The 25,954-nt window shown below is 31.6% G+C and overlaps 1 protein-coding gene across 1 annotated transcript in view; it reads left to right on the top strand.

Annotated features, from left to right (window-relative positions):
* The first annotated feature begins 407 nt into the window (after window positions 1–407).
* LOC129232131 (protein CLEC16A homolog) overlaps window positions 408–25,954 on the top strand; it is a 37,416-nt gene continuing 11,869 nt past the window's right edge. The window contains exons 1-11 of the mRNA XM_054866372.1: window positions 408–591; window positions 2,398–2,448; window positions 2,559–2,660; window positions 7,206–7,338; window positions 10,843–10,936; window positions 11,635–11,735; window positions 13,773–13,825; window positions 16,666–16,735; window positions 18,531–18,685; window positions 19,129–19,179; window positions 25,685–25,813. Coding sequence (XP_054722347.1) covers window positions 2,625–2,660; window positions 7,206–7,338; window positions 10,843–10,936; window positions 11,635–11,735; window positions 13,773–13,825; window positions 16,666–16,735; window positions 18,531–18,685; window positions 19,129–19,179; window positions 25,685–25,813 — 822 coding nt within the window. The 5' untranslated portion in view covers window positions 408–591; window positions 2,398–2,448; window positions 2,559–2,624. The remainder of the gene's footprint in view (window positions 592–2,397; window positions 2,449–2,558; window positions 2,661–7,205; window positions 7,339–10,842; window positions 10,937–11,634; window positions 11,736–13,772; window positions 13,826–16,665; window positions 16,736–18,530; window positions 18,686–19,128; window positions 19,180–25,684; window positions 25,814–25,954) is intronic.

The following is a 25,954-nucleotide window of genomic DNA, read 5'->3' as shown; positions in this document are numbered from 1 at the left end:
TTAAAACGAAAATCCCCTAATGTTGTGATCAAGTTGAATTGCTGAAGTATATGAAGATGTATGGTTGGTGTAAAAATGTAATTTCTGTTAATTTTTAATCATTAACGTTCATTTAATCCGATACTCGTAATTATAAATTGGGTTTCATACACGAAAATTAGCTTTTATTTTAATGTTTTAGGATACTTTTATGATAAAATAAGATCGTTTCCATGCATCGAAATTTCTATATATCGAATTTTTTTCCGGCAATTTGCTACTTCGATATAAGGAGGTCTGACTGTAGTACATTCAAAAATATATTCCATGTTGTATTTGTCTGCAAAAGTTGTGTAAATTTCCAGAAATGTGTAACTGAATATCTTTTCTTCTTAATTTCTTATTGCTTTTCTTGTGCATAGGCTCCAAGTCCAAACCAAACTTGCTGATTTAGTGGCAGAGCACCTTGATCATCTTCACTATTTAAATGATATTTTATGTTTGAAGATTGATGCACTGAATGACGTGCTTACAGATCACCTTTTAAACAAGTTGTTGATACCTCTATATGTATATTCTCTTGTGCAGAAAGCACCTCACCCTAACCCTGAGGTAATTAATTATTTTTAACTTGTCTCTTTCTTGCAGGAAAAATATTTTTCATGTTTTGCTACCCATGTGTAGCTATTCTATGTGAAACTTTTAAACCTGTATTTGTTTAAAAAACATTCAATATTTGTAGTAGGAATATATTTATAGACAGAGGCGGTGATTGGGACTGAAAAGTGGGAAGGGGGGAGGCAGAAAAAATGACAACTAAAAGCCATAGGACTTTTAGCACCAGCAAAAAATGAAAAAAAAAAGTACAAAATTTTGCTAGGGCTGGTTTTGAGAGCAGATGAGTGGTTATTGTTGTAAATCTAACAACTAAGCCCACGTTTTTCTTAAGATTTTGACGAATTTTATACACTAACTTTCTTTGAGGAAACACTTAGACATGAATTAGACTTACATTACTTACCCCAAAGTATTTTGAAATGTTACAAACACTAAGTAATAATTTCCTTAAACAAGTATGGCTTGTTTAAGTAAAACAATTGATTTACTAATATCTAAACAATGAATACATAAACTAAAAATTACTGCTTGTGCTAAATAATGTTTCATAAACAGATATACAAAGTAAAACAAATAATTATATTCTGAAAATTTTGGCATTTCTGCTTTTTTTTATAATTATCTAGTTTTGGTTCACAAATTGGAAAATAAAATAAATAAATAAACCACAAAAAGTGTTTGGGGCACCCCCCCCCCCCCGATTGCCACCACTGTTTATAAATAATGGCTGACCAGTGTTAAGGAATTGACTATCCTGTGCTCAAATACGGGGCTGCAACATTTTAGCCCTTTTTGAAAAAGGGGTGGTGATTTTAGAAAAGTGATATTTAGAATTAAGCGTAACAACTTTTTAAAAGCGAAATTTTTATTTAATATTTTTTCTTTTTCCATGTGAAAATTTTTTTTAACCTTTTGATTTCTATGAGAAGCATGTATCCTTGTCATAAAACCAAGCCATTTATGCATATTTACTCCACGGCATGCAAACTTTAATATTAATAAAATTTAATGTTAATATTTTCTTAAACTTTGTGCTTGTTGTAATAAAGAAGGTCCATTATTATGGGTTTTAATTCCAATATTAAATGTGACCCAGCTGGTTGATTGTAATAGATTTTGACAAAAAAAGTTCAAATCATTACAACTGACTTTTTAAAAAAAATTTTAAAAATTGGAACATGTTGATCATTTTGTGTGTTTTAATTACAAAAAAAAAAGGAACAAAAAGTAGATTTCCCATCAATTTAAAATCATGTTTTGCTTAAGCATCTTTCAATGGAAATGCTCGAAGCATTTTTAAGAAGTGTGGCAGAAACTTTTACTTTTTGTCATCTCTAAATTCAAAGGTGTTGCAGGATTTGCAATGAAGTTTAAAATTTTCTCAATATGTGTTAGTATAACAGTTGTACCTGTAGCAACTGCTAAAGAATTTTTGTGTGCAGTTGGAAAGAGTACTGTAGTTTTCATCTTCTGGTATGTAAAAAAACAATAAACAATTAAAGTACTTTAGCTATTTAAAAAGAAAAAATACTAAATTAGTCTAAAAAAAATAATTATCATAAATGATAATTATTTTTTTAGACTAATTTAGTATTTTTTCTATAATTTAGTTAGACTAATTTAGTATTATAAAAGAAAAAATACTAAATTAGTCTAAAAAAAATAATTATCATAAATGATTCAAATGCACAAAAGCATACATTACTTTTGATGTTAAATTCTTATTTTTGATGAACTCTAATTTTAAGCTAAAAATAAATATCATACAAAATAATTGATACTGTTTGTTGGATTTTGCAGGAGGATAAGCCTCAGGTTAGCTGTATCGTCTCCCTTTTTCTTCTGTCACAGGTAATATACCATGAATGTTTTTTAGTTTTCCTTGCTGGGTATTTCTTTATTTAATTTGTTTTTTGTTCGTTCCATGCTTTGAACAAATCTTGAATGTTTAATAATTTTAGGTATTTTTAATTGTATCTCACCACCCTCTTGTACATAAACTGGCTTATGTGATCTTGAATGGAGAAATGTCTCTGTTTGATAATGCTGCTTCAATAGCTTCTGTAAGTATACTTTGTTTTCTTATCGTTAGTATACTTATCTGCTTTTAAGATGTTTACATGTAATATTCATGTTCGTCTTATTTGCATACATTCTGTCGATTTTTTAAACTATTGACAAAGTATTTTTTCTCTCTAGTTTTTAGCTAGAGTAATCTTTTTAGGATACTTACTAGTACCCAGTTCTTAAAAAATATAATTCAAGCTAGAGTTGTTGTCACTCACTCTCGAGGTCTTGTCAACTCTGAGAGTCAATGTTTGATCTCAGCCTGCTTTTCTCACTTGTCATTCAGTTGAACATTTTTACTCATAAATATTTTAAAGAATAGTTATTATGTATTGTGTTGTTGATTATTACTTTCTTCTATATCTAATATATAGAAAAAAGTATTGGATTCGTGCAAATTTTCCAATTTCGAATTTTGACGGATTTGAACGTTTTGAGGTGTGCTGAGTCCATTTCGACCATTTTTGGAAAATGTCTGTCTGTGTATGCGTGTGACCAGTTTTTTGTGGCCACTCTACAGCAAAAAATACCGCATGAAATCGAACGAAATTTGGTACACATATGTGCCCCTAAGTGTGCTTGTGCCCATTGGTTTTTGGCACAAATTCCTCAACGGGATGTTTTTTGAGTTATGCATGCCTGCTATTCCCTAGGAAGTAACTGGTGGAATCAAACAAAATTTAGTCCATATGTTGCCCCTAACAGGTACTGATTCAATTTTGGTGTCAATAGCTCAAAGGGGGGTTGAGCTATAGAAGGTTTTTTGTCATCAATTGTGACTGCTGTATCTCAAGAAATAATGAACGGAATCAAACAAAAACATTTATCGACATGTAGCCCTTAGAGAGTATAAGAGCTCATTTTATGTTGGCGTCAACAGCTGAAAAGGGGGTGGCACAATCGAACGTTCTTTTTTTTCCATTGTGAGTGCCATATCTCAAGAAGTAATGCTACGTTCTGGATGAAATTTGGAATAAATGTGAATCCATATGTAAACAAGGATTGGTTCAATTTTGGCACCAATCGCTCCATGGGGGGTTCTTTTTTTTTTCTTTGTGAATAAAAATAGCTTTATAATTGCAACAATAAGAAAGATAAATTGTAATAGACTGTCATCTGCGTATTTTGCGTGGTTTTAATTGTCTGAAAATAAACAGAAAATTGCAATGATTTAAACTTTTTAACTGTTGCCATCTTGTGTTTGTTCACAAATAAATGTTTGTAATTATTTTAAGCAAGGCTTTTAAAATGATTTTCAGTTTTCATTCTTTGCTTTGTTTCTGAGATAAATCGGGAATTGGGATGGTCTTCAAGTTTTGGCATGTGTAATTTTGTTTTTGTCGGGAATATTGCTTTCTCGTCAAGCATATTGAGAGGGATCAGAATTGTAAGAAAGATATAGAAGAAAGTTTCGTGATGGCTACAACATACTAGTTTTTAAAGTGTAATAATTATTGTCAAACGCATAACATTCAAGCAAAGCATCATTTCCAACACATTTGGAAAATTTGATTAAAATTTAGAATGCATTTTTTTGCAAGGCATCAGGCAAGGCAATGCTCTTGATTAGGAGTTCTTAATAGTAGCCACTGGCTACCAAAGTCACAAAAAATGGTAGCCATTTTTACACTTATGTTAACCTTTTTTTTTTTATTATTTCTTTTTTTAAGTATGCACACAACACAAAAAGTAAATAAGCTATCTGCTACTACAAAATCAATAGACAAAATTTCGCTGGAGGTATTTCATTTTATTTATTAGTCAGATAATTTTTATCTCCTAATGCAATTTTCTTTTTCAAAGATTTTAGAATTGCATAAGGTTTTGTAAATGCAAAAATGAACCCTTTACCAAAAAAAAGAAAGAAAGAACACATTGAGATCATAAAAACAAATCATTTTTTAATAAGAGTTCATGTACAAATATCAGGAAACATTGATTTTGTTACTTTTATTGAAAATATTCTTTTAAAAATGACAGACTAAAGAAAATTCTTTGTACAAAATCAAGATAAAGCATACTAGAGACTCAAGAGAAGGGCTATAACAAGATTGGAAGTGTGTTGTCGTAGCCCAATATTATTTTTAGCAAAAAAGAAACACCTGATTGCCACTTTTCAAGGGTCCCCCCCCCCCTTAAATGTTTTTCCAAGTCTCTTTCCCCCTTTTTTTTTTCGCTCTTTTTTTGTTTTATTTATATTTTAAATAGTTTTTATTTTTTTTATTTACTTTAATATTTTTTATTTATTTTTTTACAACTATTTTTATTTTATTAGAAAAGTTCTGTGCTGTGCCAATGACACACACACACACAAACTAAATAAATAAACAAAATGGAAAATAAACATAATCAAATAAAATTTAAAAAAATTAAAAATCTCCCTCAAAAACGTAGATGGCGCAACTTGCGCCATAATTCCCCCCTGTGAGCACCCCTGCCACTTTTGGCTACTGGGTCTTATTCTTTAGTAGCGATTTTAAATGAAATGGCAAATGCAATTGCTAATCAAGAGCTGTAGTACAGGGGTTCACTTTAAAATGTTTAACCTTTGGCATTAAAATGTGTGTTTTAATGTGGATTTTTTATGACCTAACAATTTAGAGGAAACCTTAAAAATAAGTAAAACTTTTCTCATTGCAAAATTTTGGTTCAAATCATTCATAATAGCATCTTACACATTCAAAGTACAGTAATTTGCTTTTGAAATCAGTAACATAGCCAGAAACAAATATCGGAGGAGGGTATGATTAGATTTTGGGGTGTTGATATTTGAAGTTTTATTTATTTATTATTATATGTATAGATTTATTTATTTATTTATTGATCAAAACAAGAAAATTTCTGCATTTTGGAAGAAGGTATGTATCCCCAAATCCCCCTTTCTTTGGATACACCACAAACTTTAGCACATTAGCAATGCTGATGTTTTGAGAATTCACCATGAAGACTTTTAACCCCTGGAATACATTGTTAAAAGCAGTAGACTGCTTTTTGCTACCAGGCTTTGACAGAATATAAAAAGACAATTAAGAGAGATATGCCTATACGAAGCATAAAATAGTGATGAAGAAGCATTGTATCTCCCCTACTAGAGAGAAGAAAATTTTGTTTTCCTTGCAAGGAAATGATTCTGTGTATAGTGGAAAAAAGACATTACGTTCATGGAGTTACCATCATTATGGGCATTGTTACATTAGTACGCATCATATGTAGCCAGAGTCTAGGGGTTAATGGAGTCGCTAAAATATTGAACATTACAATTGCGTTCCTGATGGCCTGCTATTAGTTTGTCAGGACACCTATCCCAACCAGTTCTGGAATAATTTAGCACAAGTTCAGTGGAATTTATGTCAAATGTTGTGGTCAATTAGATATTGCATACAAGTATGAATTAATGTAAGGAAGAAACATGTGAATGATATTCAAAAGATTCATCCTCTTTAAGCAAGTCTTACAGGGTGTATAATTGCTGAAAAGGTCACACATCATTCCATTACTAATTTTCATATTTTCATTTTTATGCACCCCTCCCCCCCACCCTCTTTTTTTTTTCAGCTGTGCAACTTATGTTTTAAACTTTATAGAACCTGATAGAGAATCTGAATTTATTAACAGCAATAAATTCAGGCTGGCTAATAGCAGAAGGGAACTAACAAATCTGGCTGGATTTTAATGTCTAATAAAGATTTTGTGCTTAGAAGATATTTCGTAGCACAATTCTACCGAGTATTTAAGACAGTCCTTTTTTTATGTATTTCATTTAATTAATTAATTTTGCATGAAATAACAATTTCATGAACCCCAAAAAATTGCATTAAAAAAGCAAATTATTTGAGGTGTAACCTATGCAAATATGTTTTTAAAAACAAGGTTGTGTTATTTTTAGTATATAGTTCAAAACAATTTCAAAAAAGCTTTGCCTGTGTATTTGCAGTAACCGCAGTGAAAAGTTCAATTTTATGGCAAAGTACATATATTTTTGCGTTGCTGTTTGTCAAATTCATTGCATTTATCTCCTTCTATCAAAAGAGTAAATATTTTTCAGTTGTCAAAATCTATGATCCAATTTTGCGGATAGGAAGTTATTACTTTCAACAGTTTTTTTTATTTGTGTACAATTTTATCCAACTTCCTTTTTATAAAATATTTTTAAACCTAAAATTAAATAAACAATGCTTCGTTATAATTTCTCTACATTTTGGAGTAAAAAGTGTGTGGGTATGACTACTGCCTTCATTTTAGTGTTACCTTCATTATTATTATCATATTTTAATTCCAGTTATATTTTTAGTCATTTGATAGATACCTATATTAAATGGTTTATGGTTTTTTCTAAAACTATGATTTCATCTGTTGCAGTTTTTAATCTTAAAATATAAAAAATGAAAAAAAATCATGTTTTAAATGGTTAGTTAACAGTGTCATTGGAAAGGATTCGTTCAAATAACTGATTGGAGATGTCTTTCAAGTGAAGAATAATTTAGAAAATAAACAATTTTCTCATTTTTTAACTTATCTTTTTTAATGAGATACTTTTTCAGGCACTCCATAATGCTGGAGGCTCTTCTCAAGTATCTGAAAATGGGGTAGATGCTCTTTCCAATGAAAACTCTTCAAATGATGCTTTGCCAAGCTCACAGTATTCAGATACAAGCAGTATGGATCCTACTTCAGGTAGGTTTTTAGATTCACACCCCTATTATTCTACTTTTAAGCTGACATGTTTTGAAAGCATCCAAGGATTTCAGGCGCTTAATAATGTAATACAAAGTAATACAAATTAATGTAATACTTTGTACTTTGCTTAATGTAATACTTTGCTTAATGTAATACAAAGAGAGAATCTGAGGAAATTGTTTAATCACCAATTGCTGGTAGAAAATTTCATTAGTTGTCAGTTTTCTTTCTTTCTTTTTTTTTTTTTTTTTTGTAATGGTGGACATTTTTAAAAAAATTGAATTGATTGTTCGAAATATATTTATTGTAAGCAATGGCGTACTACCTACTGTGGATGTCACCCGGAGTGGTAATTTGTGGTGTCACCCCAACCCTCATCCACCAAAAAAAAAAAAGTAAATAACTAAAATTTATAAAAAAGTTATTAATATTTTTTAAAAAAGTAAATAATTTAAAAACAATTTTAATGTTCTATGCAACATAAACTTCATACAACTTTAAAAACAACTTTTTTTTTAATCATATGACGGAATTTTAAATGAAAGCAAATATAAATTATGACTGCCTTTTATAAAAAAAAAATATTCATTTTCCATCCTTTTTTGACTGTAGTAAGTAACCATTTTAACCTCTGAAACTGAATCACCCTTCTTAGAAATTGAATCATATCCTTATCCGATTTTTTTTTCTGTACAAGTTATTTTTCTGATACACAGTATACAAGTTATTTTTCTGTTTTTTGACCCCTGATTCATTCACCTGTGCTACGCAAACTTTTTCTCGCAGAATTATTTGGCCTTTTAAAATTCTCTCTTATTTTCCAACATTTTAAAAAGCGGTTTTCAATTATTTCTTATTCTTTCTTTTTTATTATTTATCAAGGCATTACACATCAATAACCTTTTCTATATTGTTAAATGATACTGTCTGAGTAAAAACTTTAAGGCCAGTAAAAAAATTTGAGAAATTGGGAAAATGAAATTAAAGGGGATTTTAATATTATTGAATTATTAATTATTAATGTTCATATGTAAGAAATAATGCGACAGGCAGGTTTCATAAAGTATGCAATTACCAGAAAAAGAGCGGTATATTCAAAGTTAGTATTTCAGCCTGAGTAAGAACTTCAAGGCCAACAGTATTTCTTAAAAACTAAATGTGCATATACTGGAATAAATATCACAGCCAGAGCCGTGTCCAAGGGGAGGGTTTTAGGGGTTAAACCCCTCCCATTGAAAAAAAATCAATGAATCATTAAACGATTTTCCAAAACGTATTTTAAGTTTTAATTAATTTTAGAGTTAAACTCTGATACAGTAGTATTCACCCTCTTTAATATTTCCAAAACTTTAACAATTAACATTTTCCTCAATTGTAGGATTCCCAAGCCCCTTCGCTTCTAAGTGCTTGAAAAAATGGAATGGCTGGAGAGTCCGGCAATGCTGTAAGCATGCAGGGGAAAACTATTAAAAAAATATTAGACAATGACGTACCCCCCCCCCCCCGCCAAAAAAAATTTAGGGGCAGGGAAAATGGTTACTTTGCTTGCTGTTTTTTTATGGTACGCCTTTAGTGTTGTTGGATGAATTAGTCGTTTCACACAGTAGAAAAATGTTTTTATGCGAAACAGCAATTTTTTTTCAAATAAAATTTTTATTTTCATTCAATTCCTGTTCAATGTTATTTGATAGAAAAACAAAAGGTAAAAAAAAAAGAAGGAAAATGAGGTGGCATAAAAGAAATATGTGTGCTTTTACGAAATGTTCAACTGTACAAATAAGATTTCATTAAAAAAAAAAAGAAAGCCTAGTTATCGAACTAAAATGAACTATTCAACACGCGTAGTTAGTTTTCCTTTGACAACGTAAGTTACAAAGGGAAAAGGTTTCAACCCCTCCCTTTATGAAATCCTGGACACGGGCCTGATCACAGCAGTAAATAAGATTGTGGAAACCCTTGAACTTGTAGTTTTTTCATTAATTTCTCAAAGTTTTGGTGCTATTTGCGAAGATGTTGAAATGTAAGGAATTTAACTGATTGTGAAAGAGGGCAGATTGAAGCTTTCTCTTCAACGGGGATGAGTAGCCGTACTATTGCGGAAAAATAGAAGATTGAAAACTTTTTTCTTTTGTGTTTCTGTTGGTGAGCAGTTAGAATACATTTTTTTCTGTAAACAGTTCCTGCTACCACTGTTTAGCATCACGAATTAATGAAATTTTTGGAATTTTCTTTAAATTTAAAGTGATTAATGAGAAGTTTTTTAAATTTGCTATTTTATGTTATTTTGAACTTATTACTCTGCACATTTAAGGTGTTTTATAACTGGCATATGATAACCAGGGTTGGCAAAAACCCGGGGTTTTTTTAAAAAGCCCATGGACCCAGGGTTTTTTGGGGTTTTTTAAATAAAACCCAAAAAAACCCAGCTAAAGCTGGGTTTTTTAAAATAAATGTGGGTTTTTTTCGTCTTTTTTTAGGGAAAATGTGGGGTACTTGTAGCATATTGTAGCGTAAGTATATGGACTAAGCGCAAAAATTGTCTTGGGGTAAAAAAAGCTGGAAAACAGTTAAAATGCTGCATTTTCTGAAGAAAAGTATAAAATACGACAAAACCCAAGAATGGTGAAGTTTCAGATTTTTTAGTTTCCATGATTATCAGCAGTTAAGCCAAAGTTACTTCTCGAGTGATCTATTGTTCCTTTTTAATTACTACATTTTTTTTTGCATTTTACTTTATTGTATTTCATTTTGTTATGCAAAACTACTGTAGAACTTCAAGTAGTTTAAATCCCTTTTTACTGAATTCCAGCTTAATCAAGACATTTCTTTGATCTTTATGTTGCCTGTTTTTCTATTTCTGTGTACAGACTAAGAAATATTAAACTTTTTCGTAAGATAATGATAATACTGTACATCCTATTCTGTTTTCTGTCTGACCGTTTGAGAAACCTGTTAATTTCAATAATATACCTTGTTTATTTGAGATTTGTGACGTGTTGGTTTGTAGGAAATAATTCTCATGAAAGCCATTTAGCTAGAGTAGTTTACTCTGTACAATCTACAGATATTGCGAAAATCAGACGTGACAGTACTTAGTCAAGGTAATTTGAGTTATTTATTGACCAGTTAAAGAAAAAAGTTAAATATATTTATTTAAAACCTTTGAAGTATTTTTTTAATGCCGTCAAGAGTTAAGAAATACTATTTAAGTTCAAAATTCATTTTTTATGTCCATTGTCTGTGGTAAAGAACAAATAAAAAATAAGTTTAAATTGTGAAAGTATTAAAATTTCTCAGAAAATTTAAAAAAAAACCAAAAGTGGGCTAAATAATGGGTTTTTTTAAATGGGTTTTTTCAAAAAAACCCATTGGGTCCAACCCAATTGGGTCCAATCCGGCCAACCCTGATGATAACATCAAGCTTTTTAACTTGACATTCCCTTTATGCTCATGTAGATGTCAAATATTTTTGAAATATTGATTCCTTTAACTGTTTTACAGAAGGTGCAAATATAACAGATGAAGAAAAAGTGGTTGCCGCCAAAAAATACATCCAAACAGAAGCTATACAGAAAATTTTTAACTTGTCACAAAGGTTAGTTTCTCACTCTCTCCTTCTTTCACAACTTGTAGAATTAAATTTTCTTTTTTTCTGTGGAATTCAAACATTTTCTGCAATATTGTTTTACAAAATAATAATAATTAACTTTACAAAACCAAAACTGTTTTTCCTTTTTTTATTTATAGTTTGTAAGAACATTATGATCAGCCGTTCATCCCTTCAGTGGGTCAATAAAATGAGTACCAAACGTGCTTAGGAACTAAACCCTGGGGGTTCCGCATATGGCTGGCCACCTAACCGGAACATCTGCCTAGCACCCCAGAGCCCTTGGTCAGGAATACTGAGATCGGAACAGTAGGCCTTGGCCCCCATGGGCTGTCATGCCACTGGGTTTAGGAAGTGCATTATGAAAGTACTTTTGTTTAACAGCTGCTACTTTTACTTTTTGCTTAAAAGTATTTGTATATAAAGAAAAACTGAAACTAAAACGAAAGCAACAGCTTAATCTTAAATGTTTCTTATAAATGTCCCCATACAATCCTCCATAAAACTTTTTTTTTTTTAATGTTAATTGTCCAAAACAAATAAAATAAAGGGCCTATCACTTTGAAGTTGGCATTCTCAGACTCACTAACTAGTTATGTAGTATGTTTTCCACTGAATGCTTCATTACATTCAAGTATGTTCTAAAAATGAATTAATTTTCATGAATGAACTGTTTTGTGTTCTAGACCCTTTCTGCAAGCAATCTTTACAGCTCTGGATAGCACCGAAAATGATCATGCTGCACTTTTTGCCTTATGTGTTCTCTATGCTTTAGGGTATAACCCAGGTACTCTAGCTTTTTATTTATTTATCACGCATATATATTGAATGAATTTGTAAATTCCTTATATAGAAAACGCCTATGGGGAATAATGGAGTCCTGAGTGATGACAAATTTATTTGGAAAAGGTTGACTTTTAATTTTCCAGAAAAACAGCCCCGGAGTTTTCGGTTATGCTTATCATAAAAAACATTTTAATATTAATTTCTGCAATGAAATTTTGAAGGTGTGTCCTTTGACCTACTTCATTCAAAAATATTCCAATGAATTTTGATCTAAATTGAAATTTTAATTAAAATTCCTTTTTCTTACACTAACGGTGAATAGGTGCAAAAAAGAAAATAAATAAATAAATAAAAACTATTTTTCTCATTAAATAGTTTTATACATTATGTGAAAAAAGAAAAAAATATATGTTGTGATACATTTAAATGATCAGCAATATCTAATCTGATCTAAGCAGTTTCAAATTTCAACTTTTAAACTGATCATTTCAGCTTATTTTAGGCATAAAACCTTCTTGCATAATAACAAATAAAATGAAATTTATGACGTTAGAAATTCGTCTGGACCTGTTATATGCCAAATTGCTTATTCTATTTTTTTTTTTTTTTTGATAAAGCCAGTATAAAATTTTTTGTGTTTGCTTATTCTGAACTATAATTTTTTTAGATCTTATTTTATCACATTAGTTTTTGAGATTCCAAATAGTTGGGATGGATATCCATTTAGTTCATGTTCAAGCTTTGAATTAAAATGTACATTAAGTGGTATTTTTAAATTGTAAGGGCTTTTATCTCTCTCCCCTTATATTTTTACTTGAGTCGTTTTTGAGAAAAAGATCATTGTAATGTTGCATTGGTAAAAAAATGACGTACTTGTAAACTAACTAAAAGTTTTCATGTGCTTCATCATATACATAAAAGCTAATAGAATTTTTTTTTCCATCAAGTCTGCAGAACTTTCTGACGGAAAACATCTTAAAATCATTTAGTGTGCAAATGCTTTAAATCAGCGTCAAATCCAGAAAATTACCATAAATTGTATTTCATTTTTGGCTTTACTACTGTATGCTTAAATGCTACCAATTTTATTTCAAAGTCAATATGAATATTAAAGATTATGACATCCGACAAAAGCTTTTGTCGGATGTCTTTTCATCCATAAGCTCATTATTTTTTGCATTGAAAAAGGCGTTCCCTGTAACGCCGAAACACGTGTCTGCTGTAATTTACAAATTTGTGCTTCTTCTAACGTTGTTTTGTCTTACTTTACTGTTCTGCACAAAGGTATTTATTTATCTTAATATGAATATTAGTTTATTATTTTAAAATGTAATTTATTATTCATACCTGTTTACCAAGAGGTTAATTGTTTCCCCCCCCCCCCTCATTATATACAAGTTATGCTTTGTTAAACCAAATGATATTATCTGGGCTCCTACACTGGTTGATATTTCCAACAAAACCTTCATTGAGCACTTTTTTTTTTCTCTCTCTCCAATAAGTTATTGTTTGGATAATCTCTAAGTTTTTTTTTTCAAATGTTAAGTACACGTTCTTTAATATTTGTTATACTTCTTACATGCATTTACCTGGATTTTTGCAGATGGTAAGCTGTATGATTAGAATCTTGTTCTTTTTTACTATTTAAAATACTACCTACCGTCTAACCGCAGGTTATATGGATTTGGCAAACGTCCAGTTAAGACAAGTGAGGGGGAAAAATAAATGTTTGATGTGCATGTTCCGCTCATTTGAATGTGACTCTGCTTAATTTAGTGGCTATCATATACGTTTGCAATCGCTGTTACCCCTGAAAACTAATAGATGCATCCATTTCCGCCCGTGAACCGGAAGTTTGCCTTTCCATCTAATTGGTGGTCAGATTAACTTGCTGAATAACTATAATAATAATAATTATCAAAATTCTTGAAATAAGTAATAATAATTATTATTATTACTTATTTCAAGAAATAAATTTCCTTGTTCTGTATTATTCACTTTTGATTTGAATGGTTTAAAAGAATTATCTTGTTTTTAGGTATTAATCAAGATCTTCTTGACACAGTTCTGATGCCTTCAAATAAATCAGAAGTATGTTTTAATAATTGCTCAGTCATACATTTTTAGTTTTGGTCTTTTCCTTTCTTGAAAAAGTATCTCTCTTATTCCTGCGCAGAAGGTCTGCCCATAAAATTCCTGTGAAAACATTTGATTTTCAATGTATGTTGAGAATGATCTGTTATGCAAAACTCTATATTAAAGCATCTTTTTAAGTTTTATGCTATGTAAAACTGTTTAGATATCTTTGTTGTATCATATAAAATAAGTATTGCTGCTTACAGCAACATAAATCTTTTTTAAGATTTAAAAAAAAAAAATTTTAAACTGCAAGACATCTTTCATGATGATTGGCTCAAAAAAATTTATTTTTAACATTTAACCTTGTAGGATTATTAGCACTTTAATATCTGTAAATAAACATAACAATTTTCATTAATCAGTTTTAAATACCAAAGAGTTACTTTAGTTGAAATGCCACTTACAGAACAGCATACATATGTGTGCAGATATATCTAAATTAATATTTGTATGAGTTGATAAATTATTTTAACTATATGTTTTCTCCTGGGAGATTGTTTTTGTAAAAAATATTTTTTTGTTTGTAGAAGGTTGTTGGTCTTTGAAGCCTATAATATGAATGCAAAGTATTTTAAAGGGCGCATTAAATTGTATCAAATAGAAAATTCCAAAAGATTATTTGAATTTCTTTGTTGTCTTTTACAAATCAACAAACTTTAAAGGTTGTTATAAAATTTGTAATGTAATTTTATTTTACTTTATTATTACCTCTATTTTACAATACTTTCAGTAAAAAGTGCTAGTATGTTTTCAGTTCATGAAACCACAATATTTTTATCAGGGCCCGACTAGCTAAAAGTGAGGCCCTAGGTCCACATTAATTTGGAGCCCCCCTGAAGTGTATGCAGTGTTTGATTTAACTTTTTTAAAGCATGAATGCACTTTTGGAGGCCTCTTTGTCCAATCACACAACTATGTAGAAATCAGTTATGTGCATTTATGAATCCCCTTTGGACCCCCTCATAATCGTGACCAAGTAAATTCATTACTGGCAGAATGATTAAAAATTCCCCTTTAAAGAAATTTTTTCGAATTAATCTTACTAATATTATATATGCGAAAGTTTGTCTGTATGGATGTATGGATGGATGTATGGATGTTTGTTACTCTTTCACGCAAAAACTACTGAACGGATTTTGATGAAACTTTACAATAATATAGCTTATGCATCAGAATAACACATAGGGTAGTTTTCGTCCCGTTATGGGGGGCAAAACCCCCTTAGGGGGGCAATAAAACACAATTTTTGTATAAATTCTCTAATATTGGGATGAAAAAATACTTGCACATATTTACATTATATGTCCATCGAAAGCTCTGATTTTTCTGCTGAAGATGGCACCTGTTCGAAATTTCCAAGTAGAATAAAAAACGAGTTATGAGCTTTTTAGATCCATGTTCGAAGGCTTTCCTCAACTCAATACAGTATTTAGTGTATCATCTCAACTCCCTGTCGATAGCGAAAATTGTTGTATTGCTGACTTTCTTTGCTTTTCGTGATTGTTCAAGGCTTTTCTCAAGTCAAATCTTGAAGTAAGATTTTTGCACAAGATTGGCAAATAATACATGATTTGGCTGATGATTTTCCATTTAAACGGAACTTTAATGTAATTAATGGTTTTTATTATTATTTATGCTGATTGAACACTTACTCATTATCCAAACAACCAGCAGATCGCCAAAATATTTGCAGAAAGATTTCCGTAGCTGATGCATTTGGCAGTTTTTTCAACGTTGCTGTTTTTGAAGCCGAAGACTACGTCATAATGTTTCTCAGCTTTCACCATGTAAACAAAATATCGCCAATCAAAAAATTTTCAAAAGACTTTTTTTACTGTATTAAATAATCCAGCAACTAAATTAGGCAAATCCATAAACAGCACAAAAACTTCCATTAATTTTCCTTTTTGCACAATTTCAAACAATCACCAAATTTTATTACTTATTTCGGTAACATTTCGAATGAAACTGTTTAGCGCCATTTTATGGTGACCAAAAATATCTCAGCATCTGGCGACAATATCTCTGTAACGAAAATTAATATATCGTTTTACAAAGTAAGGAAAGAATGGGAGAGCATCATCGAGGGTATCCCGAAACGACTTTCGCAAATTCGGTAAAATCGCACCAAGAGCCACAATGATTGAAATTTCCCGAAATAACTAAAGCAAGTATAAGGGGATTACGAGCGCAGCTACTTTTTTTTAATCACTTCGTACTTCATTAGCCATACAGAGAAGGTTTTAGACTCCATGTTAAAAAAAAAGTATCAACAGATTAATCTTTTTAAACATGAGAAGATTAATTTCATGTTTTTTTAAATTTGTGTATATGCTTAAATATAGTGCTTTCGTTTCTAAATCGATACTACTTTCTTCTTTATACTTATTGCTATTTTAGTTTTATGGGTAAGGAAGAAACTCGATTTTTAATCACGTCAAAAAGATGTGTTTTAAATTCTTTCATTTAAAACAGAAAACAAAAGCAAGTAACGATTTTTTCTAATAATTATTACTGACCCAGGCAACGCCGGGTATTTTTGCTAGTAAGTCATAATTTTTTTTAATAAAAAATGCATGTATTTTTCATATTGTTGCAATGCTATGCAAAAATGTGGGGCCCCTTAGGAACATGGGGCCCCAGGCCTAGGCCTAGTCAGCCTGTGTGGTAATCAGGCCCTGATTTTTATACATGCATGTATGTGCTCATTTTATGCAGTTATAAATTTGACTCAAAATTACTTGGAATTGTGTTTTCAACGAATTTTTATGATTAATATCTTATCTTTTCAGACCAAGCTTTGCTACAATGTAAATTTGGTTGACAGAATGATAGAAATCATTAAACTCAGTTGTCAATATAGTGAGTATAGTGTGTTTTCTACTTTTATTATCTGCTGATTATATTCTTAAAAATTAAATCGTTTCTTGATGAAAATTCAGAAGTATAAACCTAAAAAGTTTATCAATATCTGATCGTAAATGAAAATTATTTTGTTTGTACTGTCAAATATATGCATCTGAAATTTCATGGGAAAGAAGAAGTATTCAAGGTTTCTTTAATGGAGTACGTAAACCAGGGGTTCTCAAACTGGGTGCTGTGGTACCCTGGGGTGCCGTAGAAAGAGGCGAGGGGTGCCGTAAAGCGACCATGCACATCAATATGAATGTAAGTTAGATGTGCCAAATACGTCCATCCGCTCATTTTTTTTTTTTTGAGCAGCATAACAAAGGTTCACTAGATCTTGGCTTCGTCGTTTGAAAGCTTAAAAGCTGATAAAGCGTTATCAAACAGCAGTTTTTAATTACCTGGAAACAGTGCATAAATGTTATTACAGACGAGTGACGCTAAGACTACCTGAGCTTATTTTACGACAAGTTTTATTTCTACATGGTTCACTGTAGTTTACTGGTATAAAAAAGTTGTTTGCTGTTTTTGAATCCTGATTTATGTTTTGACGAAATCAAGAAGAAAAATGTCGTTTGGTACTGTTAATTTTTCATGTGATTTGATAACCTGGAAAAGTAGATTATAGTTCAATAAGACCATGATTTGCCTTGTTAGCACTCCAGTGTCCTTACACCGGAGTATCGGGTGGAGAATATGATACTGTGCTGCATATGCTGTTCAAATGCATAAACTGTGTGCAAGAGTGACCCAAAATTAAAAAAAAATCAGAAACTTGACTTTGTTGCCCTGAATGTGACAATTGATCTTTTTTTTTAAAGATTTTTTTTAATTCTTAGTTTGATAGTTCTTCTTGGCACTTTATGTCTTCTAGTCTGCATGAAGTAATCCTTGCACAGATTTATTATTAGGGATCCACGTTCGTAATAGGGCCAAAGCGTTTTTCTTTGTTGCAACTGTTGAAAAACACAATTGTGACTCAAATTTTCATTTGGTTTTATTTACTTTTTCTTATTTTTTAGAACCAATTTAATCACAAACGAACAAGATATGGCTATGAATTACACAATTTGATTCATTCAGAGCTTTTTACCATTAAGGTATTACCTGTTGTACTGTTGTAGAATATGATGCAAATCAACGAATGCTGAATTTAGTCAACTTGCTTTCTTTTTTTACTAACTATTCAGTTCTCTAATCTCCCCCCCCCCATTGTGGTTCCTTTTTTTTTTAATTGCAAACTGAACCACGGATTTTCTTGTGTGCTGGTCAACCTTATTTTCTGCATGATGGGTGATACAGTATGTTTTTCTCAAATTGTCAGTTCAACAACTTAAAATCATTTCTTTATGTGTCAGCCAGGATACATTGTTTGATTTTAGGACTTTTTCCTAAGACTGTAAAACTCCAGACATGTAAAAAGAAAGAGATGAGAGAGAATATAACCCCCCCCCCCCCTCCCTCCTTCTTTCCCTGCATGCAGTTCACCAAGAGTTGAACGCCAGGTTTGCATTCATAGAATCGTAAAACCTACATTTATAATTACTGATTTAGTTATTTGCAAGTCGTGAACAGATTATCATGTTAATATTATGCATAATAACAAGAAGCACTAGATCATCAAGAGCCTAAACAAATGTAGAATTCATGCTTTGCTGTAACTTAAACTTTAGCTTCATGGATTTTTCTTGTTCATTGACAGTGTGTCATCCTGCACATGTTTATATGAAAATCATTTCTCTCATTTTAGGCAGTAAAGTGCGAATAGCTACTCTTCAAATGACTCTTTTGCTTTTGAAGCAACTTGCTGTGCGAGGAACTGAAAGTTTTCTGCTGGACAGGCACTTAGCTGCAATTGAACAATGTCGAGAAGAGAGCACGTTCTTACTTCGTAATTTTTACAAAGTTAGTAATTTTTAATTTAATGTTATTTTTAGATACAAATGCAGTCCCTGCATTTGTACCTTTTTAACTACAAATGCAGTCACGCTTTAAATGTGAACAATTTTAGCAACTAAGAAGTTTTACACCACTAATGGTGTGCTCTTATAAACTTTTCAGTACTTATACATAGCTTTCTTGTTCCCTTAAACTTTTCATAGCTATAAGCTTCAGAAAAAAAAAGTTTTTTTATATTTTTATTTTAAAAAGTTGGGCAGTGTGAATTTACATTTTTCCATTCTGACTTCCTAAAGTAAGTTTAATATTTTCAAATCCAGCTAGATAATTATTTTTAAAAAACTCGGAAGCAGTTAGTAAAGCCTGGAAAAGATATTGGATGTATTTTTGTTTATTTATTTATTCATTTTTTCATCTTAAAGCTGTATTTTGCTTGTTTTTTTTTCCAGAGTGAAGAAATTTTCTTGGATATGTTTGAAGATGAATATGAGGAAATGAAAGTGAGTTTTGTTGATTTTCACTGTACTTACTTATTTCCATTTACATTATCAACTTTTCCCTTGTATTTTCTCCCTTCCCCTCTCTCCCTATCTCTCTCACTCTCTTATTTGAAATTCTTCTTTCATGCTGTTGGATAGCTTGTGTAAAATAAGTTAATGATCTCTTATGTTCTTTCAGTGAAAAAGCATTTGGGCCAAACCATGATAAAATTTTTGATGTGGTATATATATATATACCATACAATGTCCCCCCCCCCCCAAAAAAAAAGTCAGTTTTTCAAGTTGCACATCCTTTTTATTTTTTTCCTTTTAGGTCAAAACAATTGTAAATAAATTTTCACATAGAATTACGACAACCCGTGCGGACTTACGCCTAAAAAAAAGCCAAATATATATATTTTTTTGAAGTTTGAATTTTTATGTTGATAAAACGTTGCCCTTATAGCCCCACATGTCCCGCAAATATATTTATCTAAATTAAAAGAGATTTATGTGTCCAGCAGGAGACCTAGAATTTATAATTTATATTTTCAAAAATTACATATACATTTAAATTAAATATCAAGTTCAAAAATTATTAGCGAACAGATTTCCAAATCAACATTTCCAAATGAATAATAAAAAAATAATATATGTAAAATGAAAAATTTAACTTAAAAAATCCATACTTTGAGTACAATGTGGGAGACTTAAGTGTTGCAAGAGAGCAAAAATTGCTATTTAATGCTAATTATCCACTCTACTGTTTATATTTCTCAGTGTGATAATTTCTAAAAATTTACCTTACATTTTTTAAAATATGTAGAAAAAAATCAATTTTTTGAAGAAAATAACAAATTTTAGGCCTCCTGCTGGACACCTAAAGATTTTGTGATTTAGATAAATATTTTTGTGGTACATGTTGGGCTATAAGGGCAACATTTTATCAGCATGAATTTTCGAACTTCAAAAAAAAATTCGATTCGGTCTAGTACACAGTGCTGGTTTACACTTTCAGGCGCAAGTTGGCATGGGTTGCCGTTGTTCAAATTAGATGAAACTTTTTTTACAAATATTTTGACCTAGAAGGAAAAATGTAAGAGGGTGTGCGACTTGAAAAAAAATTTTTTTTTTTTGAAACAACCTAATGTACATATATGTACCCCATATATGTATACAGTCGAACGTTGTTATCACGACACCTTTGGGACTGTCAACAAAGTGTCGTCACAACCGGAGCAACGTCATAACCGGAATAGTTTAAAAAATTCGTCATTAAGCATTAGTTAACCATAAAATTAGATTTAATAAAGAAATTAATACTGTTTATTTTTTTAATTAGATTTAACTAATGTAAATTTGAAATACTGGTGAATATAACAAAAATTATTCAAAAAAAAAAGCCCTTCATTTATTATTATTATTTTTAATTTTTTTCAATTCTACAATACTTTCCAATAAAATGTTTGATAAATTTTTGGATAACACTTGTCACACTCCTTCTTCCATGAAATTACCAGAAAGGAAGAATCCAATTCAAAAACTCTTTTCACTTTTGTCCGCAATTTGATTATATTTTGAATGCTAAGCCCCACCTTTCGAAGGTGAAAAAAACCCTTTCTAATCCTTTTAATCCACTTTAAGAGCTGTGTGTGCCTTTTCAATCTAATGAAGAGCCCCTTATCTCTTTTTCTTTCATAGGAGAAGCTTGTTGTGACCAGGGGCGGATCTAGAGGGGGGCCGTGGGGGCCATGGCCCCTCCCAAAGCCTTGTGATTGTAGAAATTTTTTTTAAAGAAAAGACGAAAATATTATGAAAAAATAAAAAAAATTAATACATGCTTTTTACATTAAAAAAAATTTCGGCCTGAAGTGGGAGAGAAATTATCTCTCTCCTCGAAAAAGAACTATTATTCCCAAAATTTCGAACCTTCGTTTACAACATATCTTGATTCCAACTTTGGGCGTTCTCCTTGGCGTTCTCTAAATGCTGTTGTCCTAAGAGTCACCTATTTCTCACGAGACCAAAAATAGCCTAATCGTATTTATGGCTTTAATTTCGAAATTTTTTGGAGGGAGAGCTCACGAATCCTCCATCGCTTTCTCTAATATGTGCAAAAATGGCTTAAAATTAGATTTTTAGAGTCTTTAAGGTAAAATATTTCTAGGAAGGGGGGGGGGGATTCCAAACACACATACACCCCCCCTCCCTCACTCTCCCTTTAGAAGCATTCATTTTAATAAAGTTTCTCCAGTTTGTTCCAAAATTTTGGATGGCCCCTCCCAAAATGATCGATTAGATCCGCCACTGGTTGTGACCACCTACAGCTTAACATAGCTATGGTCTTCCTCTTCTCTTGCTGTTTTCCTCGTCCAGTATTGCAATCCACCTGCTTTGAATTCCTTTTTATTGTCCCTCTTTCAAAGTCTGAAACCTGTACCTTTCAGAACTTATCTACTCCCCCCCCCCCACCATTCTCGAGGTGTCATGCCTGGTCAAATCTCTTGTCGGAGTCCAAAGTTCCTACAAACAAACATTTCCAGATGTCTTCATTATTTTGCTGAAAATTTTTCAATTTCAAAGAAATATTTGATCCAGTGTGTGCGGCTCGAAGCATCCTCGTAACCGGAGTTGTACGAAAAAAACTGTCGTAAAATCCCGGAGCCACTAAACATTAACCCGTTCGGGACGGCAGTTTGCAGAAGATAGCGCTCCCTCAGGAGGGCAGCTGTTACATGCGGACTTTGCGCACAGGCCGGGGCAATTTCTCCCGCTAAGCCTAATACGCAATTTCGGAAAGTACGCATACATAATAATGGATAAAATGTATACTTTAAGCAGAAATGAAACCATTTTTACTTTCTTCTATATCTAATACATAGAAGAAAGTATTGGATTCGTGCAAATTTTCGAATTTTGAATTTTGACGGATTCGAACGTTTTGAGGTGTGCTGAGTCCATTTCGACTATTTTTGGAAAATGTCTGTCTGTCTGTGTGTGTGTATGTATGTGTGTGTGTGTGTGTGTGTATGTATGTGTGTGTGTGACCAGTTTTTTGTGGCCGCGCTACAGCAAAAACTACTGCATGAAATCGAACGAAATTTGGTACACATATGTGCCCCCTATGTGAACTTGTGCCCATTGGTTTTTGGCGCGAATTCCTCCAAGGGGGTGGAGCAATGGGACGTTTTTTGAGTTACGCATGATTGCTATTCCTCAGGAAGTAACTGGCGGAATCAGACAAAATTTGGTCCATATGTTGCCATTAACAGGAACAGGTGCTGATTCAATTTTGGTGTCAATAACTCAAACGGGGGTTGAGCTATAGAACGTTTTTTGTCGTCAATTGTGACTGCTGTATCTCAAGAAATAATGAACGGAATGAAAGAAAAATTTATCGGCAAGTAGCCCTTAGTGGTATAAGAGCTGATTTTATTTTGGTGTCAACAGCTAAAAAGGGGGCAGCGCAATCGCCCGTTCTTTTTTTCCATTGTGAGTGCCCTATCTCAAGAAGTAATGCTACGTTCTGGTTGAAATTTGGAATATATGTGAATTATATGTAAACAAGCTTTGGTTCAATTTTGACGCCAATCGCTCCAAGAGGTGTTGAGTTTTTTTTTTTTTTTTTGAATAAAAATAGCTTTATTAATGCAACAAAAAGAAAGATAAATCGTAATAGATTATCGTCTGCGTATTTCTCGTGATTTTAAATGTATGGAAATGATCGGAAATATTATCTCAATGATTTAAAATTTTTAACTGTTGCCATCTTATGTTTGTTAACAAATAAAATATTTGTAATTCATTCAAGCAAGGCTTTTAAAATAACTTTCAATTTTCGCTCTTTGCTTTGCTTTTGCAATAATTCAGACATTGGGATGGTCGTCAAGTTTTTGCATGTGTAATTTTGTTTTTGTTGAGAATATTGCTTCCTCGTCAAGCATGGGGAGGGATCAGAAAAAAAAAAGAAAAATATAGAAGAAAGTTTCGTGATGGCCACAACATACTAGTTTAATATATGATAAAATATATCAAAATTTCAATCATAACAAAAAAATTGGATGAAAATAATTTATATTTAAATATAAAAATGCAAAATATATTGTTTATTACAATAACTAAAAGTACCGAAATTAAACAATATATTTTCTACAAAACAGGAAAAATATTTGAGCTTAATATTATGAAACACTTGAAGAATATTGTAACAATTAATATTTTAAAGCCTCATGAAAAATTTCAAAGCACAGATAAATGCGCATTGAGCATTTTACACTCATACGTAGTGTTACGTCTTTTATTCTGCTTTGAGCAAATGACATCTCCGTCTAAGTTCTTTGCCTTCTTTTTCAGCGTATGATTTTCGAAAGTAACTACTGTATGAAGAACTCCAACAAAAATAATTTATAGTTGTTTCCATGTGACCCAAAAGATCCATAGATCGATCAGTCATAAATTAAGATATTTCCTCCTCGGAAAGATAAAGTGTTCACCATGGCTACCAAATGAACATAAAAGTAAAACCTCTTGCTAGAATATCTCCCCTCCAATCCCATTATAAATGGAACCGAAACTAGAAAGAGCCACTTCAAAATGAGGATACGTTTCCCTTCTCACTTGGGAGCACATGTTTATATTTTCTTTCACGAAATCCAATAAATCACAGACACTTGACAGACCCCATTCTGACGTCTGACAGAGAAATACTAATGCAGGAGAGCAATCATTTGAACGGAACATGGATAAGTAACGCTATCTAATAGTAAACATTTCGTTCCAAATCCAAAACGCAGAATAGCGTCGTTAGGCCGGCTGCGTACTACTTACCATAACAACGCACGGATGCGTTTTTCGTCTCTAAAGAACCACCTAGCGCTGACGCAAAGACACGTTGTTTGGCCCTAACGGGTTAAAATTATATGGCATAAGTTCGGAACTTTGAAAAAGTGACGTGAAATCCGTGTGTCGCGATAACGAGGTTTGACTGTATATATATCCCATATATGTTTGGTATTGGGCAGAGATATGTGTATGCATATGGACAAACCACAGTAAAAATGTTCGTTTCAGATAGAACATTTCAAAACTTTTATCGTGGTTTTTGACCCTTTCAAGAGTTTGAAATTTTTAATTAACTGCATTTAAGGAAAAGTATGTTTATGAGGATGCCTAAATCTTGAATTTATTGTGACTCTTTGATCTAAAGTTGCATTACCAATTTTAAAGACTAAAAAGTTTAAAAAATAAATAAATAAAGAGGTAGAGGAGTGAAAAAAGAAACAGAAGGAAATCTCTTATTTGTGAAATTCAAAAACAAAAACATTTCAAGAAAAAAATTATTGACTGATACACAGTTCTGATGCTAGACACAAGTAATAATTGTCTGTCTAAATATTAATATCTTGTATTAATTTAAATTAAATGATAAAGAAATATTTCATTAATCCTTTCTAGAATACTGTTGTAATTTTTCCTCAAATCAGGCAAATCATACTATTTTTTTTCGGGAGGGTTGGAAGGGGGGAGGGGCAGAGTGTTAACTCAATGCATATTATATCAAGAAAAAAACAAATCAAATTCCTCCCATGTATATTTAAATACATTAATTTCTCAAAGTCTGGAGGGAGGCAATTGCTCCCTCTTGACCCCCACAACATCGTCTTTTTTTTTCTTTCTTTCTTTCTTTTTTTATTGTGTGTGATATTTTTCTTTTCAGACTGTGTACTATTTAGTGTAATGTTTAAATGAATGACATTTTTTCGCAGTAATGCTTTTTTTTTTTTGGATACCACACTGCAATGGTTATGCTATCATTCCTTTTTTGTATTATGCATAGTACACTCAGGGTTTCCGCTACGTTCGCATTTTTCGCATAATGCAAAAACACTATCTGAATTGCGAAAATAAATCAATGCATTTTTGCTCAAATAAAAAATAAATAAATTTAAAAAAAAGAAGAAGAAATGTATGATCCTAGAGAGGAAGCATGCATGGCGATAATCAACTTGATCTTTTTTAAATCTTAGCTAAGATGTTGAAACTACAATTAAGTTCAATAACTATTAGTCTTATCCAGCATTATGTCCGCCCAATAACTGCTTTATTAGGAGGAGGAGACTGCAACGTTCTAAACACCAATCGTGTTTTCTTTTTTATTTTATGTTTTAAAAAAATTGCTGTTGTACTTATTTCTTCAAGGATGTCACAAATGAAATATGAATTTTATTTTCAACTGGAGATGAAACACACTGAGGCATACATAAATCTATGAGAATGTGTAACATTTTTAGCATTTTGCTAACATTTTTCCATCAATTTTAGCTTTTATGCTAAAGAACTTTTGAACCCAGCTTAAACCCTGAGTACACTAAACCTTTTGATTTAATGTACTCTTTTTTTGTGTGTTTAGCTTCCTTTATTATTGTTTAAGTTGTTTTTTGAATGAAAATTCGTACTTAGAAGAGCATAATAAAAAACTACATTTTAACGTGTTTCTCTAATTCCTTTCCCTTCATCCTACATTTAGAAAAAAACGCTTAATGTGGAATACTTGATGATGGATGCAAACCTGCTGTTGCCTCCTACGGGTACTCCTATGTCTGGCATTGAATTTCATAAACGACTTCCATGTGGAGAGGTTGAAAGAGCAAGGAGGGTAATTATCCTTTTAAATCACATAATGTAGATTATGTTATGAAATCTACTGTATTACTTGTTCCTTCTTAATGTGTAGTATAAGTTTTGTGAAATTTCACTGTTGATTTATTTCAAGCTGTCATTTTGTACTGAAGTTGAT

The sequence above is a fragment of the Uloborus diversus genome, unplaced genomic scaffold, assembly GCF_026930045.1.
Source record: "Uloborus diversus isolate 005 unplaced genomic scaffold, Udiv.v.3.1 scaffold_11, whole genome shotgun sequence".
NCBI lineage: Eukaryota > Metazoa > Arthropoda > Arachnida > Araneae > Uloboridae > Uloborus > Uloborus diversus.
Note: the sequence above shows the minus strand (reverse complement) of the source record. Positions and strands in the feature narration are given on the sequence as shown.